This window comes from Mytilus edulis, chromosome 11 (assembly GCF_963676685.1).
Source record: "Mytilus edulis chromosome 11, xbMytEdul2.2, whole genome shotgun sequence".
Lineage (NCBI taxonomy): Eukaryota > Metazoa > Mollusca > Bivalvia > Mytilida > Mytilidae > Mytilus > Mytilus edulis.
In genome coordinates this window covers 16,227,996-16,254,700 of record NC_092354.1, presented here as the reverse complement: position 1 = coordinate 16,254,700, position 26,705 = coordinate 16,227,996, and the positions used below count along the sequence as shown (strand labels likewise).

The following is a 26,705-nucleotide window of genomic DNA, read 5'->3' as shown; positions in this document are numbered from 1 at the left end:
AAAGAAGGTTTTAACAAGAAAACTAGTTAAGAATTGTAACCGAGAAAACAAAGAGCTTGATTTGTTTTACTTTCTATTCACAGTGTAACGCAGTGGTGCAACATTCCAAAGAAAAGACGTTTTTTGCAATTTTCTCGCTATTGGTCTATGGTCTATCTTCGACACAACACATCAAAAATTGTTTTAGTATTGGTGTATATTGCAATAAGCATCGCTCTTGGTGGGTATGCTGCACTGAAAAACATAGATTCTAATAGATTCCTTATAACTGCCAAAATTTGCGGGAAAAATTTGAATTTCAACTGTACTCTCGTATTGGTGCTGATGTTACGACAAACCATAAATTTCGTGAGATCCACAACGATTGGCAGAAGACTTCCACTCGACAAACATGTGTTGTTCCATAAATATGTAGTAATAATGATTGTTCTTTACACAACGGTTCACACGATTGGCCAAGTTGGAAATGCTTGTAAGTGTAGTTTAAGAGAATGAGTTTTGAGGATGTACTTAGTTGTGTTTTCGGACTCCTTGATTTTTATCTTTCAATGCATGGTAAAATAGGTTGCCCCGTAACACCAACTTTTTTTCATATAAAGCTCCAATAGCTGATAAATGGTCATTTGCCAAGATTTAAGCAGATTTTAGTCCTCTTTTCTTCCGATTTGAGACCCCAAAAATACAAATGTTAATATAAAGTAAAAAAATCTTGTCATCCTTTTTCCGCCATTTTTTAAAACGCATATATCTCAAAAATAAACTCCATATTCTAACATTATTTTTTGCCTATTTTGTTTCCAAACTAATACTCTTTCGACTTATAGTATCATTTTTTTTATTTTAATTTATTTCGGGTCTCACCTTAGTTCATCCAAAGATGTTTGAGACCATTATTTTTTCATGTTTTTATGGTTATTTTTTTTTAATTTTTCAAAAATATTTGATGTAAGTGTAAACAAAAAGATATGGAATAATTGGCAATGAGACCACTCTCCACAAGAGACTAACTGACCCAGAAGTTAACAACAATGGATCACAATACGTCCTTCAACAATGAGCAAAACCATATACCGCAAATACTCCACTACAAAAGGCCCCGAAATGATATGTTTTTGTTTTTTTTACAGAATCTGCATTATATGTTGCTTTCTGTTGCTCCGTTATACTATTTAAAATTTAACAATATTATATCTCTTACAATACTAGTTGGGAAAAAAATCTACACCTACGCACATCAATCCTTATCTGGAAACTCTGCTGTTTACATACCATAATATATGTTATAGGTTAAGTACAATAATTTAAAAAAGGTACACTAATGATGTGATGCAATTTATTACAATGAGCGAAAATATAACAAAAAAGAATGATATATATTTTCAGATGTGGTATCAAGTTTGTCGACAGAGCTCCCAGTTGGAACAATTTTGTTAACGGATGTATCACAGTATGGGTTGTTAAACGGCTCAGCATATATCACTGGCTGGGTTGCAGCGTCCATCTTGATGATAATTGTAACTTTTTCGTTGCCATGTATTCGCTCTAGGCTTTATGAAGTGAGTATGATGTTGACGAATATCACAACGAAGCTAATATACATGACATGTACTGTCCTGTATCTTAAAACAGTAGTATAAAGTAAAAACACAAAAAAAACTGAGAGTCCCTAATCAAATGGAAAAATCAAAAGCTCAAACATAACAAACGAATGGACAAAACCTGCCATATTCCTGATGTATAAAATGAAGGATTGTTTCTAGTTGTATAGCTGGCTGAACCTCTGAATTGTATGACAGTAGCATCAAATTTCATATATATTGACAACGATGCATGAACAAAACAAACAGACATAATTAGAAAAAATGTTAAGAATAGTGGTACAGCAGTCAACATTGCATCATACTCCTTATCACAATAGGTCCGAGACCACAATTGTCGTCCCTTGATTTTCGTTGTTCACAAATATAGTCCCTAGTGTTGACAGTGGGTTACTTGCCATTGATTTTTATAACCCTTCCAAATTTATTTCTCCATGTTTAATGCCTCAAATTGCAAGTAGGGTGTGAAATTACACTGTACAAAAATTTGGGTCCAGAATTTTAAAGGAAAGTAGTGATTTGGTCCAGGTGAAAAAGGTTGAAAAATAGTACTTCCGAAGCTGTCAAAAGATTTCAAGACGCCCTAAAGATAAAATTGTCCATATTTTGAGTTAGAGACGATGAAGTTTTCTATAATTTTGATATAATTTGTCCCAAAAGTAGTACAACACACTGTAAAAGTTTCTTTGAGAAAGCGCAGGTGGGATTTTTTTTTATTTTCATTTATGTTCTAAAAGAAATGCACTACGAAATAATTGTGTTCTCGGACCAATAGAAACAAACAAATATTTAATAAAGAAGATATTTAATATTCATAAAATGAATTAAGCGAGAACAAACTAGAATGCTTATCTTCCTATATAAGTAATTTTAAAATAGAAGACAAATTATCCTAACTAGTTCATCAGAATAAAAAATGACCTCAACAAAACCTGTAAAATTTATTTTGACATTCGCCCATGAAAATTCGATATAATCGAGGTTTACAATAGGGTTTAAAGAATTGAAAATGATTGGAATAAATGAAATAAATAGAAGAAATAAAGAATAATCAAGATAAACATAACACAAATACAAACACAATAAAGAATATTCGGCTGATTAATGACTGAAATAGAAAGAAATATAAGGCCTGAGGCAGACAAAAATGCCACAATATCAATTATCCTGATTTAGAGTAATTTCTCGCAATTTGATTGGCTGATATTGTCCTAATAAATTTCAGTACAATTTTTTATCACGTCAATTGGAATTATCTCCCTTATTTATTACGTCAATTGGAATTATCTCCTTTATACCATTGACCTAATAAAAAAACAAAAAAACAATTGAGTTGCTTTGTAGTCATAATATTTTTTTATTTTTCACATTTTTTTTATTTAATATCTAAAAAATATTTATTGATATTGTCCTAACATTGAATTTGAATATAATAATATGTAATATGACAAAATCAGGATAAATTCGTTACACAGTGTCCAATTGTCCTAATACGGAATTTATCGGGTCAATAAAATTCATATCGGGTTTGGCTTCGACTCACCCGAAATGAATTTTATTGACCCGATAAATTCTCGTATTAGGACAATTGCACACTGTGTAACTAATATTATAACGCATAAGAATAAGATGTGAAGGACACCTTCCAACATCATTGAAATCAACTCCCTTGTTTTGGATATATTTTAATGATTTTTTTTTGAAAGGTCACAGCTGTTAGTGTGCAGCATCATTCCAAATGTTAACGAGATAATGTAGCAAATTAAAAATTGTTAAAATTGTTTGTTGATATCTTATCCTTATTTTTTATTTAATCATAAAGAAAACTGGAGAAATTGATCTAAAAATAACTGCAATTCTTATATTTGTCAAGGTCAGATGTTTATTTAAATTGTGGACGAAATTGTTGTTTAATGAGGCAGTATAATGTGATTGTTAAAGTATCTTGCGATATAATATGACACCATAAAAAACTTTCTTCAGGTGATTAAAAAGAATATCATCTTATCTATTTATATCAAAATTAATGTACTTTGAAATTTCGTTTATCATCATTTTAACTTAAACATGAAATAATAACATAAAATATGTAAGATGAGAAATCATTTTCACTGTGTGAAACATGCATATGGCTACTTGTTTGAAACTGAAGTCAGAAATTAGGCGTTTATTCCGCGGATATTCACTTTGTTGTATATTTATCAATTTAAGGACGTTTGTACTTCATTTCTTCAATTAAAATGTAAAATTATTTTGCAAAATAAAACGAAACAAAATGTCTTTAAGTTATCAGTTCCTCATATTCAATTTTGTATTGATTGTAACAGGTAAAAAGTCAATTATCACAATCACTGTAGACGAAACAACGATAAACAAAGTATATAAAATATTGTTGAGGAATTTAGATTAATAAATCTTCAGATCGTATTTTAGGAATGAAACTTGTAATTTTCTGAATGTATAAGTTTATAAGTTTAACGTACGTAATTCCAAAAAAAATATTATATTAGAGCAACCTTTTCTTTCGCAAATACATATACAACCATTGTACAATAAAAAAAAACTGAATCTTTTATAAGATTTTTGTGTTATAAGAAATGAAAGATTTAAGAAAAAAAACTAGAATTGAGATATTAAATTACTAAGATACTGAGACAGTCAATTGATGCAAAACATGATATTTATAATAAACGCTGCTTTGTATGAGAAAAAATAAATATTTTTTTTTATATTTCTAACAATTGAAGCATAAAAGAGGAACAAAAGATACCAGAGGTACAGTCAAACTCATAAATTGAAAATAAACTGACAACGCCATGGCTAAAAATAAAAAGGAAAAACAGACAAACAATAGTACACATGACACAACAAAGAAAACAAAAGAATAAACAACACGAACCCCACCAAAAACTAGGGGTGATAATATACTTGATAAACAAACAATATACAAAAAATGTAAGATATATACAATGTCAATAATTTGAATACATTATAACTGGTAATATTCGAAATTGTAAAAAAATAGTACAAAAAAAAAAGATTAAAAATAGGAAAATATATAAATACAAGTAAAAAAGGGAAAATGAACGCAAAAAAAAAAACTTAAAAAGGAATTAATTAGTTACATTCCTTTAAAAATAAATAAAATATTTTATAAATCATATTATGTATTTATCATCATAAGAATAACCCAAATAAAACTGAATGCTAATTATATATTAGTTTATTCAAAGGGTTATATGCCCACAAATGAAATAATATAGGAACTGAAATCTTCTAAATTAAACTTTTCCGAAGCGTTTTTGAATTTATTAGTTTTTTGATAATTTGTCTTTTATAATGGACAATTATGTAATTAACTTAGTCAAAACAGAATCACTTATTTGATGAGCTAAAAGGTAGCATCGGGGAGTCAACTAGCAGTACATATAAAACTTAATATATTGTATCCGAAGTACTGTTCTTAATTCTAATGCAATTATTTTGTATCAATGGTTCTGATTGGATGACAGTTAGCGTAAAATTATCTAACTCCTTGTCTGTAACTAAGGAAGCCGACATTTTGAATTGCTGAATGTATTGACATGTAATTTCTACAATATTAAGCCAAAAAACTCACATGTTGCACCTAAAAGTCTTCTCTTTATCAAATTGTATTACATTCTGAAGCAGCACAGAAGCCAGAAAACGCCCGGTGTTTAAGTTTAACGCCGGAAGCATACCTATGACGTCACCTAGTGTAGGGACCAAGGAAGATAACATCTTTTCGCGGAATTTTCTTTAATGAAGATTTTACACTGAAATCATGATTGAAATTTAATTATGAACTTGTTCTGCATTAGAATAGAGATAACTGTATTGTATTTGAAGCTTTGCGGACGTCCATCGGTAATTTTACTGTCGCAAATACCCGTTTACCTGTCTTCGCTACGCGCAGCTAGGTAAACTAAATTTGCGACAGTAAAACTACCGATGGACGTCCTTAAAGATTCAAATACAATACAGTTATCTCTTAATTATAAGAAACTTCAAATTGTGTTCACTATTATTTTCCGATTTTCAGAATATGCTATTTTGTAAATAGCAAAAACGATATAATTTAGTGTCCACTCTACTTTATGTTAATAATACTTAAATCTTTTTTGAATTGCTCAATGCTCAATTTATAAAACGGTTTGTGCCTTTTATATTTCATTTTCACTAGTCAAAATCAAGTGTTCCCTTAAACATAAATGCATATTAAAATGTAATTATTCAAAAATCAAGTAAGTCAAGACTGGAATAAAAAATCATTATTTAGAGTTGTAAAAAGTTTCTAACAAGTAAAATAAACTTTGTTCTCTCAAACGTTTATGTTAAGAAGGAATACTTCATAGGTACAAGTACCCGTTGTGTTCTTATAAATCTAAGAGATTGTCGACACGTAACCAAAAAAAGTACTGCCTAAACTATGGACAAATCGTTTCACATAACTAATCAAAGTGATGTTATGTATCTTTCATTTCCGGTTCACTGCTATTGTAAATTTTTTTTATTTCTTTTGTTTCAGTTATTTTTTACAGTACATTTTTTATGTGTTCCTTTTTGGATAGTGTTAATCTTCCATTGTCAAGATTTCTGGAAATGGATTCTGGTGCCCGGATGTTTATTTCTAATTGAACAGATTTACAGGTTAAAATGGATTAAACAAATACGTTATGGTGTAACTCACATTCAGCGAGCTACTCTGTTACATGGAAGCGTACGTATATTATTACAGTGAAACCTGGGAAGACCGAACCTCTTCTGAATTTTGTTCGGTTTTTGCCGATTTTCGGTTTTATCAGGTTCATAACGCACATAATTTGATATGACGGTACTTAAGAACATGTTTAGTTTAGACAGGTTTTCCGTTTATGCAGAATTCGGTTTAGCCAGGTTTCACTGTATATGAAATTGAATGTCATTATATTTTACATTTAGATGCAATATTTTGATAAGCTAATACGAAGGAGATAATTTACTGCCATGGCTAAGCGGGGGACATTTGTATAAGTCACCCTCTCGTGCAGACCAATATTAAATTAATAATTATAAAGACCATGTTCTTGAATATATTAATACATGCAAATGGTCAGGTTCTACGTTTCGGTCTGAGACATATTTCACAGCCTGTCAAAATTGAAAATACATTTTTAGTCCCTTCTTGGGTAGTTTTTCTCATATATCAGTAACGTTATCATGTACGTTGTTCATAGTTCAGTACCTTAAAGTTTCATAGTAAATAGAACTAGATTTGCCATTGCAAGCAATAGCGGATGGCACCCTTCCCCCATTGCCAGGTGAACGGCAGCCATTTTGAGCATTTCAAAGTCGGAAAATCACATGAAGACATGCCAGTTGTCATTACAGTAAAGATTTAGACAATTTAGAGTATTTTGAAAATTTTGGATTTTTTGCTGTTTCCATGGTAACGGCGGCCATTTTGAAAATTCCTAAATTATATTTCAACTCTGCACATGCCAGTGAACATTTCTGTAAAGTTTCATTAAGTTTGGTGCATTTTCATTTTTTTGTAGTTTCCATGGTAACAGTAGCCATTTTGAAAATTTAAAAGACAGATTCCACTTTGACTCATTACATGTTACCTCCCCATAAAGTTTCTATGGGTTTAATATCATATTCTTTAAGAAAAATCAGGTTTAATGTTTTTCCCATAGGGCCAATGTTAAACTTTCGCCCTGTTTCCATGACAATGATGGCCATTTTGGAATTTCTTAATATAGTCGGTACATCAGGGCATACCAAGGAACATTTCCATAACGTTTCATCCAGTTGGGTCTTACAATGAAAGATTTGAAATTTTGATTTTTTTTTACATTTTTTTAGTTTCCATGGTAACGGTAGCCATCATGCACATGCCAAAGTCCACTGCACAACTTATCATGGTGGTCCATATTCTAGTAGAGTTTAACCAACATTGGTCCATTGGATTCCGAGAAATAAGCTGGACAAAATCGGTGGAAGAAAAATAATAAGAAAAAAAAAAGAAACGTAGAATAACAATACGTCACCCCAACTCCGTTGAGGGTGCCATAATAATAATAGAACATCCAGTATAATTATTCAGATAACCCGAAGCTAAGAGTGTCATATAGCAGATTGAAAGCCCTCGGAGAAACAAAGTGATTCTCGGCTGATGTAAGTTAATAAGAAGAAAAAAACGACAAAAATCAAAACCAGTTTAAGGTGTAAAAAAAGATATTACCCATGACTCGGTCTTGTTTAAGGGAATTTATTTATTAGTAGATGAATGTGAAACGAAAATCTTCAATCAACAAACTTTTTAATACTGTCGATTTTTGTGCCAGTCTTATTTTCATTCAATGTGAGTTGTACAATACTGGTAGCCTTCTGAAACTTCGGACACATCATGTATTGTAACATCTTTAAATTAAACTGTATTTTTCTTGATCAGGTAACCCATCTAGAAATATCGAGACCAAGGACATTCGATTTCAAACCTGGAGATTACCTATATTTACAGATTCCGGAGATTTCTCCGTATGAGTTTCATCCATTTACAATCAGCAGTGCACCGGAAATGAAAGGTATATAAAGCACGGTTGAAAACATTTTTGAAAAGCTTTATAAATATTGTAAGCAGTATTTATTTTGTTATGTGTCGTTATTCACTTAATTATTTAAGTAAAAAATTAGAACTCGTACCTATTATGTGTTTTTAATAAACAAAAATGTTTTAATTATTTCAAACATTCAAGTAACGCACAGTATTACATTTTTGTTTGCAATTTTGTATGTGTGTATCAAAGAACGAAACATATTTTTTTTCAAATATATACCTAACTACAAAACTACTCTGAAAGTTTACATTTATATTTGTGTAGTTAAACTTTAACAATTACTTTTTTTATCTCAGTCTTAACTTAACATATGTGTTGATTAATTGCATTTTAATATGCATTTATGTGTATGAAATTTAAATTGTTATGGGAAAACATGATTTTATCTAGTAAAAAAGGCACGTACCGTATTATGAATTGAGAATTGAGCAATTTGAAATAGATTAAAGTATTAATAAAACGTAGATTTGACACTTAATGATACCAATAAGCAAAAAACAGCATACCTAAAGTTTGATAATTATATTAAGGTGGTCCGCAAAACCTTGACTATAATAAATTTGGCTAGTTTAATTTTCATAAAACTTTGACAAAATATTTACAGTGACCCTCTTACAAAAATATTAAATTTCCAAAAATTTGAACCACACACATCGGAAAATTGAATAGGATTCATCAGATATATAGCAGTTTGATCAACACTTATAGACCACTTTTTTCGAGTTCATCCGTCACTGGAACAACTCTTCAATTATGCGCGCCTTTATGACGTCATTTACAAGATAGAGTGGATCGCCTGTTTCCCTGCACAATTAACGTTCATCAAGCGTCTTAGTGATCGTCATTGTGCAGGATAAACTAGAAATAATGTTTGTTTTGTAAATATTAATCACAATTCCCTAATTACAGCAGTGCTGATTGTCAATTATGAAAATTTAATTTGCCAAACAATTCGTGCATTATAGTATTATTGTTTTCCAACAACTCGCTCAACAGTGGAGCGGAAGTGACGATGCCCTTAAACGCACGAATGATGTTCACTAAAACCAGAGTTTTTGACGGAAATGCATCGAATTCAAAAGTTATCTATTTTGATCATTTAGAGTCTTAACATTTCCTTAATAATAGAACTTGATTAAAACGTTTAGCAGATTTTACAGAGATGTCTCCCCGCAGTGTTATGTTCTACCATATATATTTGATTTTCTTTGGCAGATGTACTATGGTTACATATTCGGAAGAGAGGAAACTGGACAAATGCCTTATATAAATTCATTTCCAAATATGACCCGGATGTAGGTCATAGAAGGTCGTTTTCATGGTTAGAAATGATCAAGTCTATCACGGGAAGAACGAGATCGAATATAAAAGAAACTGCTAAGGGCTCAGATGGTAAGAACATAACATTAGGTCAATAAAAAGTGTTCACGATACAAAATGCTGACTTGACATACATGACCACCTAAAATGCTAGTAAATAGTTATCAAAGGTACCAGGATTATAATGTAATACTCCAGACACGCATTTCTTCGTAGACCCATTCGGACTTTATCTACTGAAGAAGAAAGATGGACAAATTTTTTTTTTTAAAACAATGATATTAAATTACACCTATACGTGGACTTGATACACTTAGGAATAGTTGAAATAGTATGTATACAGAAATTGTAATCTTTTAATATTGAAATGCATATAAAGAGGGGCGAAAGATACTAGGGGACAGTCAAATTCATAGATCGAAAACAAACTGACAACGCCACTGATAAAAGAGAAAAAAGACAAATAGACAAATGATAAACACGTTTTGAACATGTTGAAAGGAGAATGAAATTAGTTAATATGGGTTTATGTGTACATGTATCATGGTTGATTAAAGTAAACATCTGTATCAGTTTAGTAAACAAATGGTAATATTACTGTTTGAAAAGAAGTGGCTGTAAATTAAGCACTGTTATCCAGCAATAAATATGTGTTCACATTTTTCATAAATTGAATTTACAGATTGTATTTTGTCAATTTCATAACTTTACTATAAGTCAGTAAAACAATGACATATTACTATTTACTTACTTACTTACTCTTTATTATTGGTTATTGATATTCAAAGCTTCCTTATGCTCTTTTGGTTTTTAATGGCGATGAACTTGCTTGTGTCGAGTAGCCCGGTTCATCTTGGGAGAACCAGCGACGTAGAAAAACTGTCATTCAAATGCAGCGTTCCGAAAGGAAACTCTCAACATGTTTAACATGAGATGATACCTTAGATACTCGTCATATGCCTATCAAGTGGTGGGCAAATCAAAATTATTTAAAGACTTTATCGAGCATGAAGTTGAACAATATTGAAAACGAAAACTTTCAAAACAAATGTGTCATATATGGCTTAACCCATATACTGTGGATTCATTTATTTTCGTGGGTACCAATTTTCGTGGTTTGAAGAAAACTTACATATTCGTGGATATTTAATTTTGTGGTTTTGGCAAAGTCTACACTCATTCCTTTAGAAAATTTGTTATTCGTTGAACATTTGAATTCGTGGTTCTCCTGTACCCACGAAATCCACGAAAATTGGTATCCAACGAATATTAATGAATCCACAGTAAGTGGAGTAGCAAACTCAACATTACGCGAGTACTTGTAATTTGAAATAAACAAGAAGATATACAGCATCGATGATAAATCACTAAACAGTCGACTACATGTACTTGGTGTAAAGTACTGTAAACCAACTTATTTTCGCGGATACTTTATTTCGCGTTTTACACTTTCTTGACCACTTCGCGGCTATTTAATTTCGCGATTTTCTGATTACTTCCCGAAGTTTAATAAGGAAAGATCAAAGTTTTAACATATTCGCGACGATTTATATTCGCGTTATTTTTCTACTCGCGAAAATCGCGAACATAAATCGCTCGCGAAAATAAGTTGGTTTACAGTAATTCCGTATGAGAAGAAATGTTTCACAACATTTTACAAACTCGTCATGTATACGCTAGATTAAGAGTTTTTACTTTTTTTTTTCTTTTTACATTAGCAACATGACGAAAGCCTAGTGTGGACAAAGATAACAAGTCTACATTACTTGAGCACTTAGGTTGAGTTTACTTATGAATGCATGTAATCAGTTTCTCAATATGTAACATGGTTAATTCTTATTTTCTAGAACCTGTCAAAAATCAAAAACAAAGGAGAGGAGGATTACCAAATATTGATGAGGTGAACTTGATAAATAAGTATCAAATATCGGTTATGCGATGATGTGTGTATTACAAAGATGGACGCATAAAACAAATTCAAAACAAAACGTCCAAAAGGATACCACTACTGGCATAAAGGAGGGACGAAAGATACCAGAGGGATAGTCAAACTCATAAATTGAAAATAAACTGACAACGCCATGACTAAAAGTAAAAAGACCAACAGACAAATAATAGTGTAGATGACATAACATAGAAAACTAAGGACTAAGCAACACGAACCCCACCAAAAACAAAGCGATTTCAAGCATAACACAGCTTTGAATCGCAAAAAAACTCATTTTTCAACATAGCTGACGTTTACTGCTAAGCGAACATTTTTTCAAAGTAAATTTTTCTTTACTCATTTTGAGTAATTCTATTACTTACATATTTACTAACTATTACTTACAATTACTTACTTTTACTTAGTTTTACTAGATATTCTGAAGGAATTACTTGAAATTACTTAATTTATTTTTTTACTTGATTTAAGTAATCCAAATAGTTTTAAGTAAAAATTGATTACTTGAATTTAGTTAAACTATTTCAAAAATTACTTAGTAATTTATTTTTACTTAAATGCAGTAAATGATTTACTAAAATTACTTCTGATTACTTGAAAAAAAAAATACTATTCATTACTAGGTAGGATTAGATAAATTACTAAAAATGATTACTTTATTATTTTACTCTATATATTTAAAACTTTTACAACTTCTATTATATATAATGATAAACGCTTTCTATGAAGTTTGACTCCATAATTTAACAATTTCAACAATATGTGGGTTTAAGTCTGAAAATTGCATAATTTTGGATAACAATTTTTTTTTAAAGAGGCAATTATTCCAACTTTGAAATATTTTTAATTATATGGAATTTACATAATTTCCTGTGCTTGAAAATTTTCATAAATTTCATGTCTATTCTGTATTCTAATGTTCAGTGTGGCACTTAACACTTTCTATTTCAAAGTAGATAACACATTTTCAATAGAACAATGTACTGTGCTGCGCACAATACTATCTATACAAAATACATTGTATGGAAAGTATTATGCAATGCTTAAAAATAATAATGCAGAATAAACATGGAATTCTAAGCACAAGAAATCATGCAAATTACATAATTAAAAATAATTCCAAATTGAAAAAATAGCCTGTTTTTAGATAAAACTTCGAAATGCTTAAAACATTGGATCGGAATTACTTAGTATTACTTATAATTACTAGTCATTACTTAACCTATTTTCATTTCAAAATATCCTCAAATTATTATTATCTATTTTTTAATATTATTTTATAATGTCAAATAACATGATTTAGTTTTACTAAAATTAAAAAATAACTATTATAAATGTACAAAATTGTATAATATTTCCTGTATTTTTAATAAGCAGAATTAGAATTACTTATGTTGATTATTTTGTTTATTGAATTGGATTACTTAGAATTACTTAAAAAGTAAATTACTTGTATTTACTTGAAATTACTTAACATCACCAATAATTACTAACAATGATCAATAATTTTGACAAATTCAATTACTTGAATCAAGTTATTGAATTACTTTTTTTTTGGTAATTCCAAGTAATTCTTTTTTTAGAGTGAATGAATAAGCATTACGAATTGTTTGAACTTGAAAATGCAATTTGAAATTTATCGTTTAAGGTTGGTTTAGTGAAGCAGAGACGAATACAAATGAAATCGAAAAACATTCAAATCAGAGTAAGTTAACATACATAAATAATTTAATTTTGGATGTAACGCGTCTTCTGATTGGCTGACGTTATTTTGTTATCAGCCCATAGACATAATTTAGTCATATGACCGTGACGTCATCAACGTTTGTTCATGGTTTTCTACGGTTTAAAATGGAATTGATAATTAAATTATAAGAAATGACTGTAATATTTTTTTCTGTCTATTCGAAATAACATAAAAAATGAGGTGCACACTGTTAAATAACCCGCTACGCGCATTATTCAGTGTGCACCAAATTTTTTATGTTATTTCTTCATAGACAGAAAAAATATTACAGTCATTCCTTAATTGATTGTAATCATATCTGGTAAGTGACCACATATGGACCCGGTCAAACTGTTATTTAACGTTACGTCATTTATATCATTTCTGCAAAAAATGATTGAAAATGTTTGAAAAGGGCAAAATCAGAAGGGGAAAAACTTTATTAAAAACTTTCTGAACAATATAAGTTAACTTTTTTGTCAATAAGTTGGGGATTAATAACAACTGTATTTGCCTTAGGCGACTGACATGACCAATGGTTATGCATAATGTGTATTTTGAAATTAAAAATAAAAATAAAAAAACAATCGAGTTTTGCGTTTCTAAATTCCATCAGCATACTTATGTATGTCATGGTTTTATTAAATGGCCATTAAGTACATTACAAATTATAATATCATTTTCCTTTTTAGTGCTTTTTAGATGGACCATTCGGAAGCCCTTCACGAGAGGCATTGAATACCGATCATTCCATTTTGATAGCTGCAGGGATAGGAGTAACACCAATGGCCTCAATAATTCAAAGTTTAGTCCACACTTTAAGAGAAAGGAAGCAGAAATGTCCAAATTGTAGTCATTGTTATTACAATGATACGAAAGAGACTTTACAGAGAGTAAAAAAGGTAAGTAAATTTCAATCTCTTAATTCTAATAGTTAAATTTTGGATGTTTATAACACGTCTTTTTATTGGCTGACAGCTGTTTGCCTATATCAGCTGACGGAGATCATTTTTGTCATGTGACTGTGACGTTATCAACGTCTCTTTGTTTTTGATTTTCTCCTTGAAAAAGGAATATAGAATTAATTTAAATCAAATCATAACAATCGACTGCAATATTGTTTCTGTGTATTTGAAATCAAATGTAAAAAGAGGGGTGCACACTTTTTAACAACCCGCTACGCCAAAAAGGTACACTAATATTAATATGTACATTCTGTTATTCAAAACTATGAACGTAATTTGTCGTCTCAGAATTAAAAAAAGTTATTGGTTAATTCATTGTTCGGTTCCTAATTTAAAAACAACATCACGTCTTTTTCAATTGTGTAGGACGTTGTTACCCAATAACGACGTTCTTGTGTACGCTTCTTAAAAATTTACCTATTATGTATTTCATTTTGAAAAGGCAAAATACCGCCAGCTTATATGTACTCCCAGCGGTCTTAGCATAATATAATACCTTTGTTTTGATATTTACGGCTTTCCAAACATGTGACCATTAGTTATCACTATATTATTATTTTCATAGTTGAATAGCCTCAATATCATAATTTAAAGAAATTGCTACATCAATTGTATATTGCGTCTTAACGTCCGCCATTGTCATTGTGCATATGTTTGAATTCAAGCAAGCGTTTTATTTCCCCTAATATGCAATGTTAATTTTCTAGGTAGATTTCATATGGGTAAATAGAGACCAGAGATGTTTCGAATGGTTTACGCATGTGTTAAAGGAACTTGAGACAGAACAGGCCTTGCTTAGTTCAATGGAAGATAACCTTGTTGATTTACACTTGTTCATGACGTCAGCAGTCAAGAAGTCGAACATGGAAGGAGTGGGATTGCATCTGGCTTTAGACTTGGCTCATCGCAGAGAAAGTAAAGACTTTTTTACAGGTCTAGAAGCTCGTACCCAACCAGGTCGCCCTGACTGGGATAAGGTAATATTGTTGCTGCTTTTACGCATGCGTGAAAATGGTGTAATTGTCATGGTTTTCTTTTCTTTTTCATAAATGTAATCTCCCCTTACGTCGCTAAATTGTAGAATTCAAGCCTACAAACAAAACAAAAGAATACTTTACTATGCAATACTTATCTTTCTTAATTTTAAAAAAAAATACGTAGTCTTCAAAAAAGTGTGTCGAAAGATACCAGAAGTATTTTTGAAAATAAACTGATAACGTCATGGCTAAAGAGGAAACAGACAAGTACATAAAAAAACAACATAGAAAAGAGGGCCCTCATGGGGTTTTTGATTATGTGATTACTTGGCCGTTTTTTTAATGATTATTTGATTATTAAGCCAAATATTTCATGATTATTTGATTACCTAGGACTGTATTTTTAGTTTATGATTATTTGATTACTAAAGATAAGCAAATATTTAATGATTATGTGATTATATTGGCAAAAAATTGATGATTATGTGATTACTAGGACCCCCCCCCCCCCCCCCCCCCCATGAGGGGCCTCAGAAAACTAAAGACAAAGCAACACACACCACACCAAAAACTTGAATGATCTCAGGTACTCCAGAAGGGTAAAAGGATCCTTAGGCACCTGTCGCATTGCACATATTAGTACAATTCCGGTTACAAGTTTAATTCGGTAGGTTACATTCATCAAAAGAGGACACATTAAATTCCAAGTAGTCTTAGAATTCAAAGATTTAAGCATAGAAATATAGACTACTCATGTACTATGATTTTGAAATCTAAGAAAGCGAAGTTGAAATTTACCAGATCTAGCAAAAGTCATCTTAAACACATAAAACCCCTGACACTAAAATGTATATTTAATTAAAAATCGCCAAATACATATTAGATGGGTTTTTTTTTCTTTATTTTAGCTTTTATCTGAAATAGTATCTAAAAGAAAGGGAAAGAAAAAGGTATTCTTTTGTGGACCAAAACCAATGTCAGAAAGTGTGAAGCAAGTCTGTGAAAAATATCTGATTCCCTTTGCAAAGGAAAACTTTTAATATTTATTAATGGTAATTTAAAGGATGACAGCAAAATAAATTTTGTATACATATGTCTAACAGATTGAAGTAATGGCCGTTGATATAAACGACATATTTTACATATATTTAGAATAAAGGTTGTTTTAAATATTGCTAGTATTTTTTATTTATCATTATTTACGTTTTTTTATTTATTATTATGCTGTTGCTTTTTTATTTTTACGTACAAAAATGTAGAGGTTTTTGTTTTTGTTTCTTGTTTGTTGTCCCGGTGACTTTTGTTAAAATTCTTGTTGAATTTTTGTTTTCAATGTAGCATTATTTATATTTATTGAAACAATTTAAGCCTTATAATAAATACATTATATGAAGAAAAAAAATGTGTGTTATTTGTCTTTATAATTTGTGTTTTTGTTATTATAATATGTGCATTTTGATTTATAATATGTGCACTTTGTTATATGATATGCGTTGTTTTTTCTTCATATAATATGTGTCGTTTGTCATTATATTATGTGCAATTCGTCATTATAATATGTGTTTGTGTTATTATAGCATTGACTTTGCCCTCAATAACATGCAACCAAATGCTTTGAAATAAACAGGAAAATAATGTATTATGACCTTTTCTTCTCTCTTTTGATTTTGTAAAATACGAATTTATTTAAAGACTGTAGTGTCAGCATCGAACTCATGAGTGCTACTTGTATTGGTGGATAGGAATCGTCTTTCAAATTGGAAGAATACGCCGCATATTACATGTATTATCAAGACGTATGCATGATGACAGCAAAACTATGATCGCAAGACGAACGGTTCAAAAGTATGTCAACCTTTACAACTTCGTTTTATGCAAATTAATTTTTCTTACTATTATAAACTAAGTACATAAACCAATCAAAAAACTTAAATGTGTTAAACAAATATTTTGCTTTTGGTCTTTAATTCGTACAAATTATAATACGCATCGAAATATTGTAAGATAAAATTATAGAACTTTTCAAGCTCTTACATGGTCATATTAAAACAAACAAACTTTTACACCACCAAAACATCGACGTCGGCACAGAGGAACAAACAATGAAAGAAGATAAAAAACATCATAGTCTGAAAACAAAGGTCATGTGTTCAGAAATTTAACCAATCAATCTGAGACAGTATATTGTATACGGGAAATGAATCTGATAGGGTTTTTCAGTATACAATTGATAAAATCTCGTACTTTACGAGACTTCTTAAGATTAATCGATTTTGGTAGCGTCTGACTGTTAAAACTATCGTAACTACTCAATGTTTATGATCCTGCATCAATTGATGGCTCTGTTTTGGTAAAACCCGGTCTTGAATGAAAATAATATTTATAAATAAATTTCTAAATGGCATTCATATGTGTGGATAATAAAGAATCAAATATTTTTGTTTCTAAATAACTTCATATCATCCCCAGTAGAATAAATTCTGCTTTGTTTTTTTCACTGTTAATCTGTTTTCTTCTCTCGTAGTACTGATTGACTGTTTCGCGTGATTGTACCACGTGGCTGTTGGTATCGTCACCATTGTGTATCGTTGTTTGCACGTTATGTTCAATTGATGCTATGAATGTCTCATGATCTTTTTTTCTCTTTTCTGCTTTTTCCCTAAAAATATCAGATTGTTATTTATATATTATAACTCATTCTTTCCCCGTAATATCATATAGTTAGATGACTTCTTTAAGCTTATATACTGAATTATAGAATCATGGCGTTGGTGGCCAAGTGGTCTAAGCAGTTCTTCTATTGTAATCACTAGCCAGTCACTGTGAGTTCAAACCAATCACGTGCGAGTCCACTCGACTCCAATACTAAATGATGAGAATTGTCAGTTTTTCTATAGAAGGTTTGTGTTTTTTCCGGGCACTCCGGCTTCTCACTAAAAATATGGCCGACACGAAATAGCCCAAATGAAGCATTAAAAAGGAGCGTTAAGACATTAACAATCATTCAATCAATCAATTGTAAAGTAACATAAATTAATCATAAGAATCGATTATTTCCGTTAGCCGACAATATTGAAAAGCTATTCCAAATTCCAAATATTTAAAAATGTCTATTTTTTTTATTGTTAGCTAAGCGAGTTTTCATTTGATTTTTAGGGTAGGGCTAGGATAAAAAATTCTTCTGTTTTTATTTTCAAACTCCGACCTGTCTTTTTTCCACTCTTTTCGGTCCTGCCATTTCTTTTATTGGTTTATTTGAATTTTTATATATAGATTGTCATCCTCCTTTTGTTTGCAAAGTTTCTCAGTCTGCCTTAGTTTTTTTTTAATCAAAACGCATGTCCTGCTTTTTTTAAAATTCATCTTAACAAAGCAAAGGAGCTGCGCTTTTATTGCTGTTCTTTATTTAAAGTCATAGTGATACCGTCAACACAGGAACAAAGCAAAAGTTGGAGCGAGATTAGAAATTCGTGAAAAATCTGTATCTGGACTTTTTCCGTCTTGATGCTAGTTCTTTGTTAATTTGGGAGTTCGTTTGGTCTTGCTGAATGTTCGTATACGCAGTGGCGTCAAATTAAATTAGAACATTGACGAGTGTCATGCTATCTGCACGTTAATGTACCCTTGAAATGAAAGTCTGGTGATCCTTATTTGATCTGTTACAGAGCCAAATATATGTTCCTACTTTTTAAACCTCCTTTTATTCAATAACATTTAAGAGTTATCGCCTTTTTCTAGCAGGCATATCACACAGAGCTCACATACTAAACAGGCATTATTTTATAGTGCGTCTTTTAATGATGTGATGTTGCACTATTGTCTCAGGTAAGGATGAAGGTTGGTACCCATTAAATCATTAAAACCCACTGCATTTTTTTGCATCCGTCCAAAGTGAGAAAACTGACGTTCAGTGGTTGTCGTATGTTGATGTGGTTCATAAGTGTTTCTCATTTTTTATATTGGTACTAGTAGTTTCCCTGTTTGATTAATTTTAAACTAGTCATTTTTGGAGTCCCTTTATAGCCTGCAATTTGTTGTGAGCCAAGGCTCCGTGTTGAAGACCGTATGTGGACCAATGATGGCTTATTTTTACAAATCGTGACTCATTGGCAGCCATACCATATCTTATTATATTTATATATCATGCAGAGCTTACATATTTCACATCCAAATATAAAAAAGAAGATGTGGTATGATTACCAATGAGACAACTATCCACAAAAGACCAAAATGACACAGACATTAACAACTTTAGGTCACCGTACGGCCTTCAACAATGAGCAAAGCCAATACCGCATAGTCAGCTATAAAAGGCCCCGATAAGACAATGTAAAACAATTCAAACGAGAAAACTAACGGCCTTATTTATGTAAAAAATGAACGAAAATCAAATATGTAACACATTAACAAACGACAACCACTATATAACAGGCTCATGACTTGGGACAGACACATACATAAATAATGTGGCAGGTTAAACATGTTAGCGGGATCCCTACCCTCCCCCTAACCTGGGACAGTGGTATAACAGTACAACATAAACACGAACTATAGAAATCAGTTGAAAAAGGCTTAACCCATCAGATGGACAAAAATACAGGTTGACGTGGCCGGGTACTTATACATCCCGACACAAAAAGATACAATGAACAGATCTGAGAGTACTCGCAGTTATCTGAAAGCTAATTCAAAGCCACTAACAACTAATAAAAAAAATCATGCATCTAAGACTAAACTATCAATCCGTACAAATCCAACATCCAATGGATTTAGTGTAAAGACGTCATAAACAGCCAGAGAAAAATATGACCTTGTGCATGCATACAATATTTGACACTGGACGTTAAGCAATCAATTGCAACTGAAAAGAAAAAAAACTTATTCATTCTATTAATTGTAAATTCAATCTCGTCCTCAAACACCCTGTATAACCCCGATACAGATGAAACCGGACGTTGACGCGTTCGAATCGAACACATCGTGTAACACGGAGTTCAGACAGTAAGAAATTAATACTTTTAAAGAAAATCCAATATCTATTCTTCGGATATTTTGCTCCAATATATTCTTTGCCATAATACTCATTAGTTACTAAAAGGTTTTTCAAATATGTGGAGTTTTTATATACAAACATCAAATAACGCACGACGATATCAATGATAAAACGTGCTTGGTATTTTTAAATATTCAAAACTTTATGTTTCTTGTACCTCATAGTTTTTATAATATACATTTTTGAAAATTTCATAGTTAAAATTAACAAACTTATAAAGGTCGTATGTTTGTGTTGTGTCTAGAAACAAAAAAATATACGTTTTAAAGTGTCTTTATTTTCATGTTGTGTACGCTTCGTTGTCATTACACCTTTTTATACTGTACGCTTCGTTGACACAATATTGCGTTTGTCAATGAATTTTGCGTGTATGAAATAATGCTTTGATATGATTATAACCAATATGCATGTTTAAAAAATAAATAATTTACCACCATAACATGCAAACAGCAACCCATAATATCCGTTGTATTGTCGAAACACTCTTGGAGGTAAAAAAAATCCTTATGTATATACGAAAGTTGAATTGGTAGTAATACATTAACTCGACAGATGCAAATATGACTAAGCATACAGATACACGTCCGAATATCTAATTTGATAGCATTTCAGAAAATGTTTACCATACGACAGTCAATGTACGGTTAGGGGTGGGTTAGGTGCCCGCTAACATGTTTAATCCCGCCATATTCTGTATGTGCCTGTCTAAAGCCAGGAGCTTGTAATCAGTGGTTATATATATTTTTGTGTTCACTATTTTTTGCAAAAATTAGGCTGTTAGTTTTCTTTTATGAATTGTTTTTAATACATTTGTCATTTCTGTGTGATTTTTTAGCTGACTATGCGGTATGGGCTTTGTTCATTGTTGAAGGCCGTACGGGGACCTATAGTTGTTCATTTTTGTGTCGTCTGGTCTCTTGTGAAGAGTTGTTTCAATTACACATCTTCTTTTTGATGTAGACGGCAATCAAAAACAATTAATGGATTATAGGCTTTTGGCCTGAATCTCAGAGGCGGGTCCAAGGGGGTCATAGATTACAATAGAGTTACATTAAGGCTAGAGAATATGTGTATACAATGAACATGTAACTTATAGCCGTCAAAAGTAATACAGTTTCTTTAATGTAAAGATATAAAGATGAAGAGATACTTCTTAATATAAAATGAATTGCTTTCTTCGATGATGTTTTTTTTTTGTTTGTTTAATTTTTAAGGTATAAAGATTATGTTTAGTTTCCTCGAACATTACAGTCTTTCTACTGTGATGCCAAAATCTACATGATTGGTAATTCTGGTACTTTAAGCACCTTGAAGTCTATACCCACCCATATGCATTTCATTCAAATTTTGACTTATTTCGGAGAAGACCAAAAGGACCATATTTATCATGTTTATGTTCCCCAGTTATTTTGGCGTCATCGGTAAATTATGCAATTGAGCAAAGCATCAATCATCAACCATCAACCTAACCTTAGACATTTGCTTTGTTTCTTTTATCAAGTCTTAATAGTTCTCAATAAGAAATTGAAACGTTTCACAGTTGATACTTAACAATTTCTGGACTCCTTTATTTGTTAAAAACACGCGTACGTAATAGCTGATTGTTGGCTGCTTAACGTTCAAGATAAGCACAAAGTAGCAAAACATACTACATGTAGGTCCTGGAAGGAGGCCCTCCGGAATTATGTCAGGGAAGTTTGGACTGCCACTGGATAAAATGAGGTATATTGAATAAGGACACAAATGTTGCCTTTCAACAGGCCATTTATGGACCTCTCAAAAAGTTTTTCAAGGGTTCGTAAAGAACACGAGACATTGGATCGTATATTCCCATTCGTCCTTTGTCGATATGTTATGTATACTTCTTAATATTAGTCAGTCCGTACGCGTACGGTCCGACCGTATGAGCATTTTGAAAAAGGACGCATACGGCCAAGACCGTACGCGTACGGTCCAAATACTCATACGGTCTGGAACATAATCACTGACTAATACTTAAGATACACATGATTTAACTCTTAGTTTTAATTCGCTTTGAAATAACTATCAGTTACTACAGTTACTTCTTTGTCGATATATGTTTGTTGTGCCTTGTACCGACATTTTGAGTTGAGCCAACTGCAACTGTACAGTTTTTTTTTAATGTTTTTTTTTATAAGTTGTGCTGTTACACCAGTGTCCCAGGTTAAGGAGAGGGTTTGGAGCTCACATGTTTAATCACGCCGCATTTTTTTCGTGTCGGTCCTACGTCATGGGCCTGTATAACATAGGTTATATGGATCTGTCATATTTTTTTCTTCTTTGATAAATAATCCATAAGTTATAAATAAATAACCGTTAGTTTTCTCGTTTTTATTTTTTCACATTATTTATATTGGTGTCTTTTATAGCCGACTATATGGTATAGGTTTTCCTCACTGTTAAATGTTGTACATTGGACTATAATAATTGCATTATTCACCCACTTCATTTAAACTTTGGTGGAAAGTTGTATCACTGGCCATCACACCACATCTAAATAAAGGCAACAGTAGTATACCGCTGTTCAAAACTCATAAATCCATGGACAAAAAACAAAATCGGGATAACAAACTAAAACCGAGGGAAACGCATTGAATATAAGAGGAGAACAACGACATAACACTAAAATGTAACACACATAGACAAAATCCCACGAGAATAACAAATATAACATATATATATATAACATCAAAACCAAATACATGAATTTGGGATAGACAAGTACCGTGACACGTCTTATCGCAATGTGAATTTACACTCAAAAATAAGAGAAAACAAACGACACAACGTTAGCTTTATATGTATAAAAAAAAACAAAAAAAAAACAACCCATAGATAAAGCATTTGGAATGCCATCTAAGGCATTCGGCAAACTAAGTTCAACGAGTTCCTATGTCTGCTTTCGTCTATGCGAATTTGGACCAACATCAGCATATTGAAGGGCCTCAAATTGTGAAAAGGAAGTCATTAATGTTTTAATGATTGTTCTATACTTTTTGAAACTTTATTTCCTCTTGAATATATTTATTAACTGTTCATTTCATCTGGTATAACGTTGAAAGTCCCAATTTTCAATAGAAACATTCCTATCTGGTTAAACACTGCAATTTTGGCTTTGGGTGACTGGTGATTTAAGTTCAACTATTTTGACTAATTTAACGGATAAGCATTTACAATACAATACAGAAAAATGGGTCGCCGACATCATCTCGAATACATTGACAAGAAAGTGATTTGTGACGGTTTTTGTCAACGAACTGTACAGTGATTTTTTAAAAACGCACAACGCGTTCCATTTAGTGGAACGAACAATACAGTAAGAGAAAACTTATTTACAATGATATTGCGTTTATTCTTAGTTCTAGGGAACATTTGAAGGCACGTAGTAATTCAAAGTATAGTTATTTGATATTGCTAAATGTATTAATACGCAAAGGTGTATGCACGAAAAGATATTCAGCATTGTTTATCTCATAAAATGTATGAAATTGCACCATGTCTGTGCGTTTTGCATCTAGCAGTTTTATCAAACGTTCTATGCAATATCTAAAACTAACAACAATTGTATAATTGTATAAATAAACTAGCATGCACATTGACATATTTACATATACTCAAATAAGTTCAAGAGAGGCATTCCAAATTGTTGTCATCCTAAATATTGTCCTGATTATCGCTTCGAACGCGTCAACGTCCGGTTTCATTTGTATCGGGGTTATACGGGGTGTCAAAGTCCCCAAAATATTTGCCATTGGATGTTTAGCAAACATCAAGCATTCAATGAATCTTATGTTCTAAAAACTATCGTGCAAATACATAATGCTATAACGTTTTAATTATTCCTTAATATGCAGTCATGGAGAAAATAACACTCAGATACAATTGTATGGCGAACATAGATTTTTCTAAAATAGTGTATAATTATATGAATCTTTTTTTTGCAATAGCCGTAGGCAATTGGGGCATTAAGTGTTATCTTTAACAGTCCGTTCGTTCCAGTTTATATTCCGTACTCCAACTTAAGCTTGTCTTATGTAATTTTTATGAAATACAATGCTAAAATTATAATTCGTAGACAGAGCTTGAATTTTGGTGTGAGTCATATACCGTTCTAGAGTTATGCTCCTTTTTAACTTTGAAAAATTCCAAAACTAGAGCGAGGCATTCGGGTCTCCATATTCATTCTTTATTTATTTAAAGTCTTGGTATGTACTTCAGTTTGTATTTTGTATTGATCTAATAAAGTGTTTACCTTTTCCTTTTCATGACACAGTAAATGATAATAACAAGTAGTTGAAAAGTCACAGCACCACCAAGAGAGATTCCGACAACAAATAGGTCATTCTTCCTTATATCTCCTAAAATAAGTTAATACTTGAGGAATGAGCATGATGAGTGTAATAGATTTTTTCTGAAAAAATAAAACAAACAAAAACTGTGCGCTCTATATTACCCGCGTATTGAGTTATTCTAAAGTGCATGTGCACCAGACTGTTTAGGTCATTTTGAAAAGAAAGAAAAAGTCTTACAATCAGTCCTCATAATTTAATTTAAAATCACTTTTTAAGATGAAATAAATCGGAAGGTTCCAAGATAATGTTCCGTATGAACTTCACAAATAATACATGATGTTCTTGATATATAGATTATGCGTACGTACGTTGTTTGTCATCTTAACAACGTGTTATATTGTTCTCTGATTTGTCTTTGTTTATTTATTAATATTACTTTTACTGTTTGGATTGTTTTCTGTGATATCCTTTACACGTGAATCGGTTTTTATACCTCCCGTCAATGTGTTTGTATTCTTTCATTTTTGCTGTTGTGGTTGTATATGCAACTTTTTGTGTTTATTTGGTTCTTATAACGTGACTTTGTACTTTACAAGATCCCGTCATTATGTCACAAACATACTAAACTCCAAGGAATATTCCAATCGGAAAGTCCCCAATCCAATTGCAAAATCAAATGATAAAACACATCAAACTAATGGACAACAACTGCCATATTCCTGACCTGGTACAGGATTTTCAAATGTAGAAAATTGTGGATTGAACCTATTTTGATAGAGCTAAATCACTCACTTCTATGACAGTCGCATCAAATTCCATTATATTTGCAACGATTATATACTGAATGATGTTATCAGGAAAATCAATAAAAAAATCTACAACTTGTCAGACATTTATAACGTAAACGTTTTTACTAAATGTATAGATCTAGATATTGCTGTTCGTTGTACATTATAATGCGACAGCGTAAAATAAGAAAGTTAATTTCATGCAGCTAGGTTCAAATGAAATCTATAAAATCTTCTTTCCTTTGATTATAGCTCTTCAACTGTTTCAGCTGGAAAATGTTCGACTTCGATCGTTACTGATGAAGCTTAATCCAGAAGAATGCTCCGGACGAATGTAATTAATAAGCTGACGTGTTGTTTCCTTTTTTACATAATTGCAAATATCAATCAAAAACAAATATATTAATACGAACCCATAGTGTGTGTCTAGTTAAACGTTATACGATTTACCTGGTATGTATTGTAAAGATGCACATCTAATTAAACGCCGTTTGAAACAATGGTGTGTATTTAAACACCAACACAAAGGAACAATTTAACTTGTTATCAATAGATCGCGATATTAAAAACATGTCATTTAATAGTATTCTACATTTAAATATTAACACAATGTATTTGTTTTAAACAACGTTTTCGTTAGGTTGATGTAATGGGTAGAATTCAATAATTTCATTTCTCAACTCATTAAACATGGGATTGATTTTGAATTGCAGTGAGATCTTTTACTCGCGCTCATTAACAATTTATAATTATTGTATCAATAATTTGCTTAATAATATTATTCAATGTAAATTAGTTTTATGTAAATACAAGACAATTGCAAATTATTTATAACTCTAATCAGTACCCCACTGTTTAAACTTATTGATTATTTAATAAAAGTTGGATTGAAGGGGATAAATAAAAAATAAGATCAAAACCTTCAAGAAAGTAGGCTGGATAGAGGCATTGACGGGCATTTTCTTTGTCCTGCCGAATGTACGCCGATAACGTTTTTTTATATAAATAGCGTGGGGTACTTTTAAACGAAGCATTTGGTATAACGTTGTCAATTTTCTAGATGTTGTACAATATTATCGAAATAAAGAATGTCTATATGATTCAATCAACTCTAAAGGATCCATTTTGAAATAATCATATTATAAAGTTAAGAGGCTGTCCAAGTAAATATCAGGCACATCCAATGATATAGGTGGCACAACATAATTTTTTCCCACTGATTTTTTGGTTCCAATGCAATGTTTATATCATACAAAGAATATATATGTCAAAGTTATTTTTGAATCAACAGTGGATGGCTCAGAAAATGATTTTAAAGTTCAGTAACAATGCAACAAAATTTTGTACAAAATGAAGAATTATCTCCCCTTTTCAATGAATTTTCAGTGCTTTCTATG

The 26,705-nt window shown here is 31.3% G+C and overlaps 1 protein-coding gene across 1 annotated transcript in view; it reads left to right on the top strand.

The window, feature by feature from the left end:
* LOC139495227 (NADPH oxidase 5-like) overlaps positions 1-16,512 on the top strand; it is a 39,474-nt gene extending 22,962 nt beyond the window's left edge. The window contains exons 5-14 of the mRNA XM_071283471.1: positions 84-472; positions 1,384-1,556; positions 6,148-6,339; positions 8,056-8,188; positions 9,437-9,613; positions 11,389-11,441; positions 13,135-13,191; positions 13,905-14,114; positions 14,885-15,154; positions 16,063-16,512. Of these exons, the coding sequence (XP_071139572.1) occupies positions 84-472; positions 1,384-1,556; positions 6,148-6,339; positions 8,056-8,188; positions 9,437-9,613; positions 11,389-11,441; positions 13,135-13,191; positions 13,905-14,114; positions 14,885-15,154; positions 16,063-16,194 (1,786 nt within the window). The 3' untranslated portion in view covers positions 16,195-16,512. The remainder of the gene's footprint in view (positions 1-83; positions 473-1,383; positions 1,557-6,147; positions 6,340-8,055; positions 8,189-9,436; positions 9,614-11,388; positions 11,442-13,134; positions 13,192-13,904; positions 14,115-14,884; positions 15,155-16,062) is intronic.
* Positions 16,513-26,705: the final 10,193 nt, after the last annotated feature.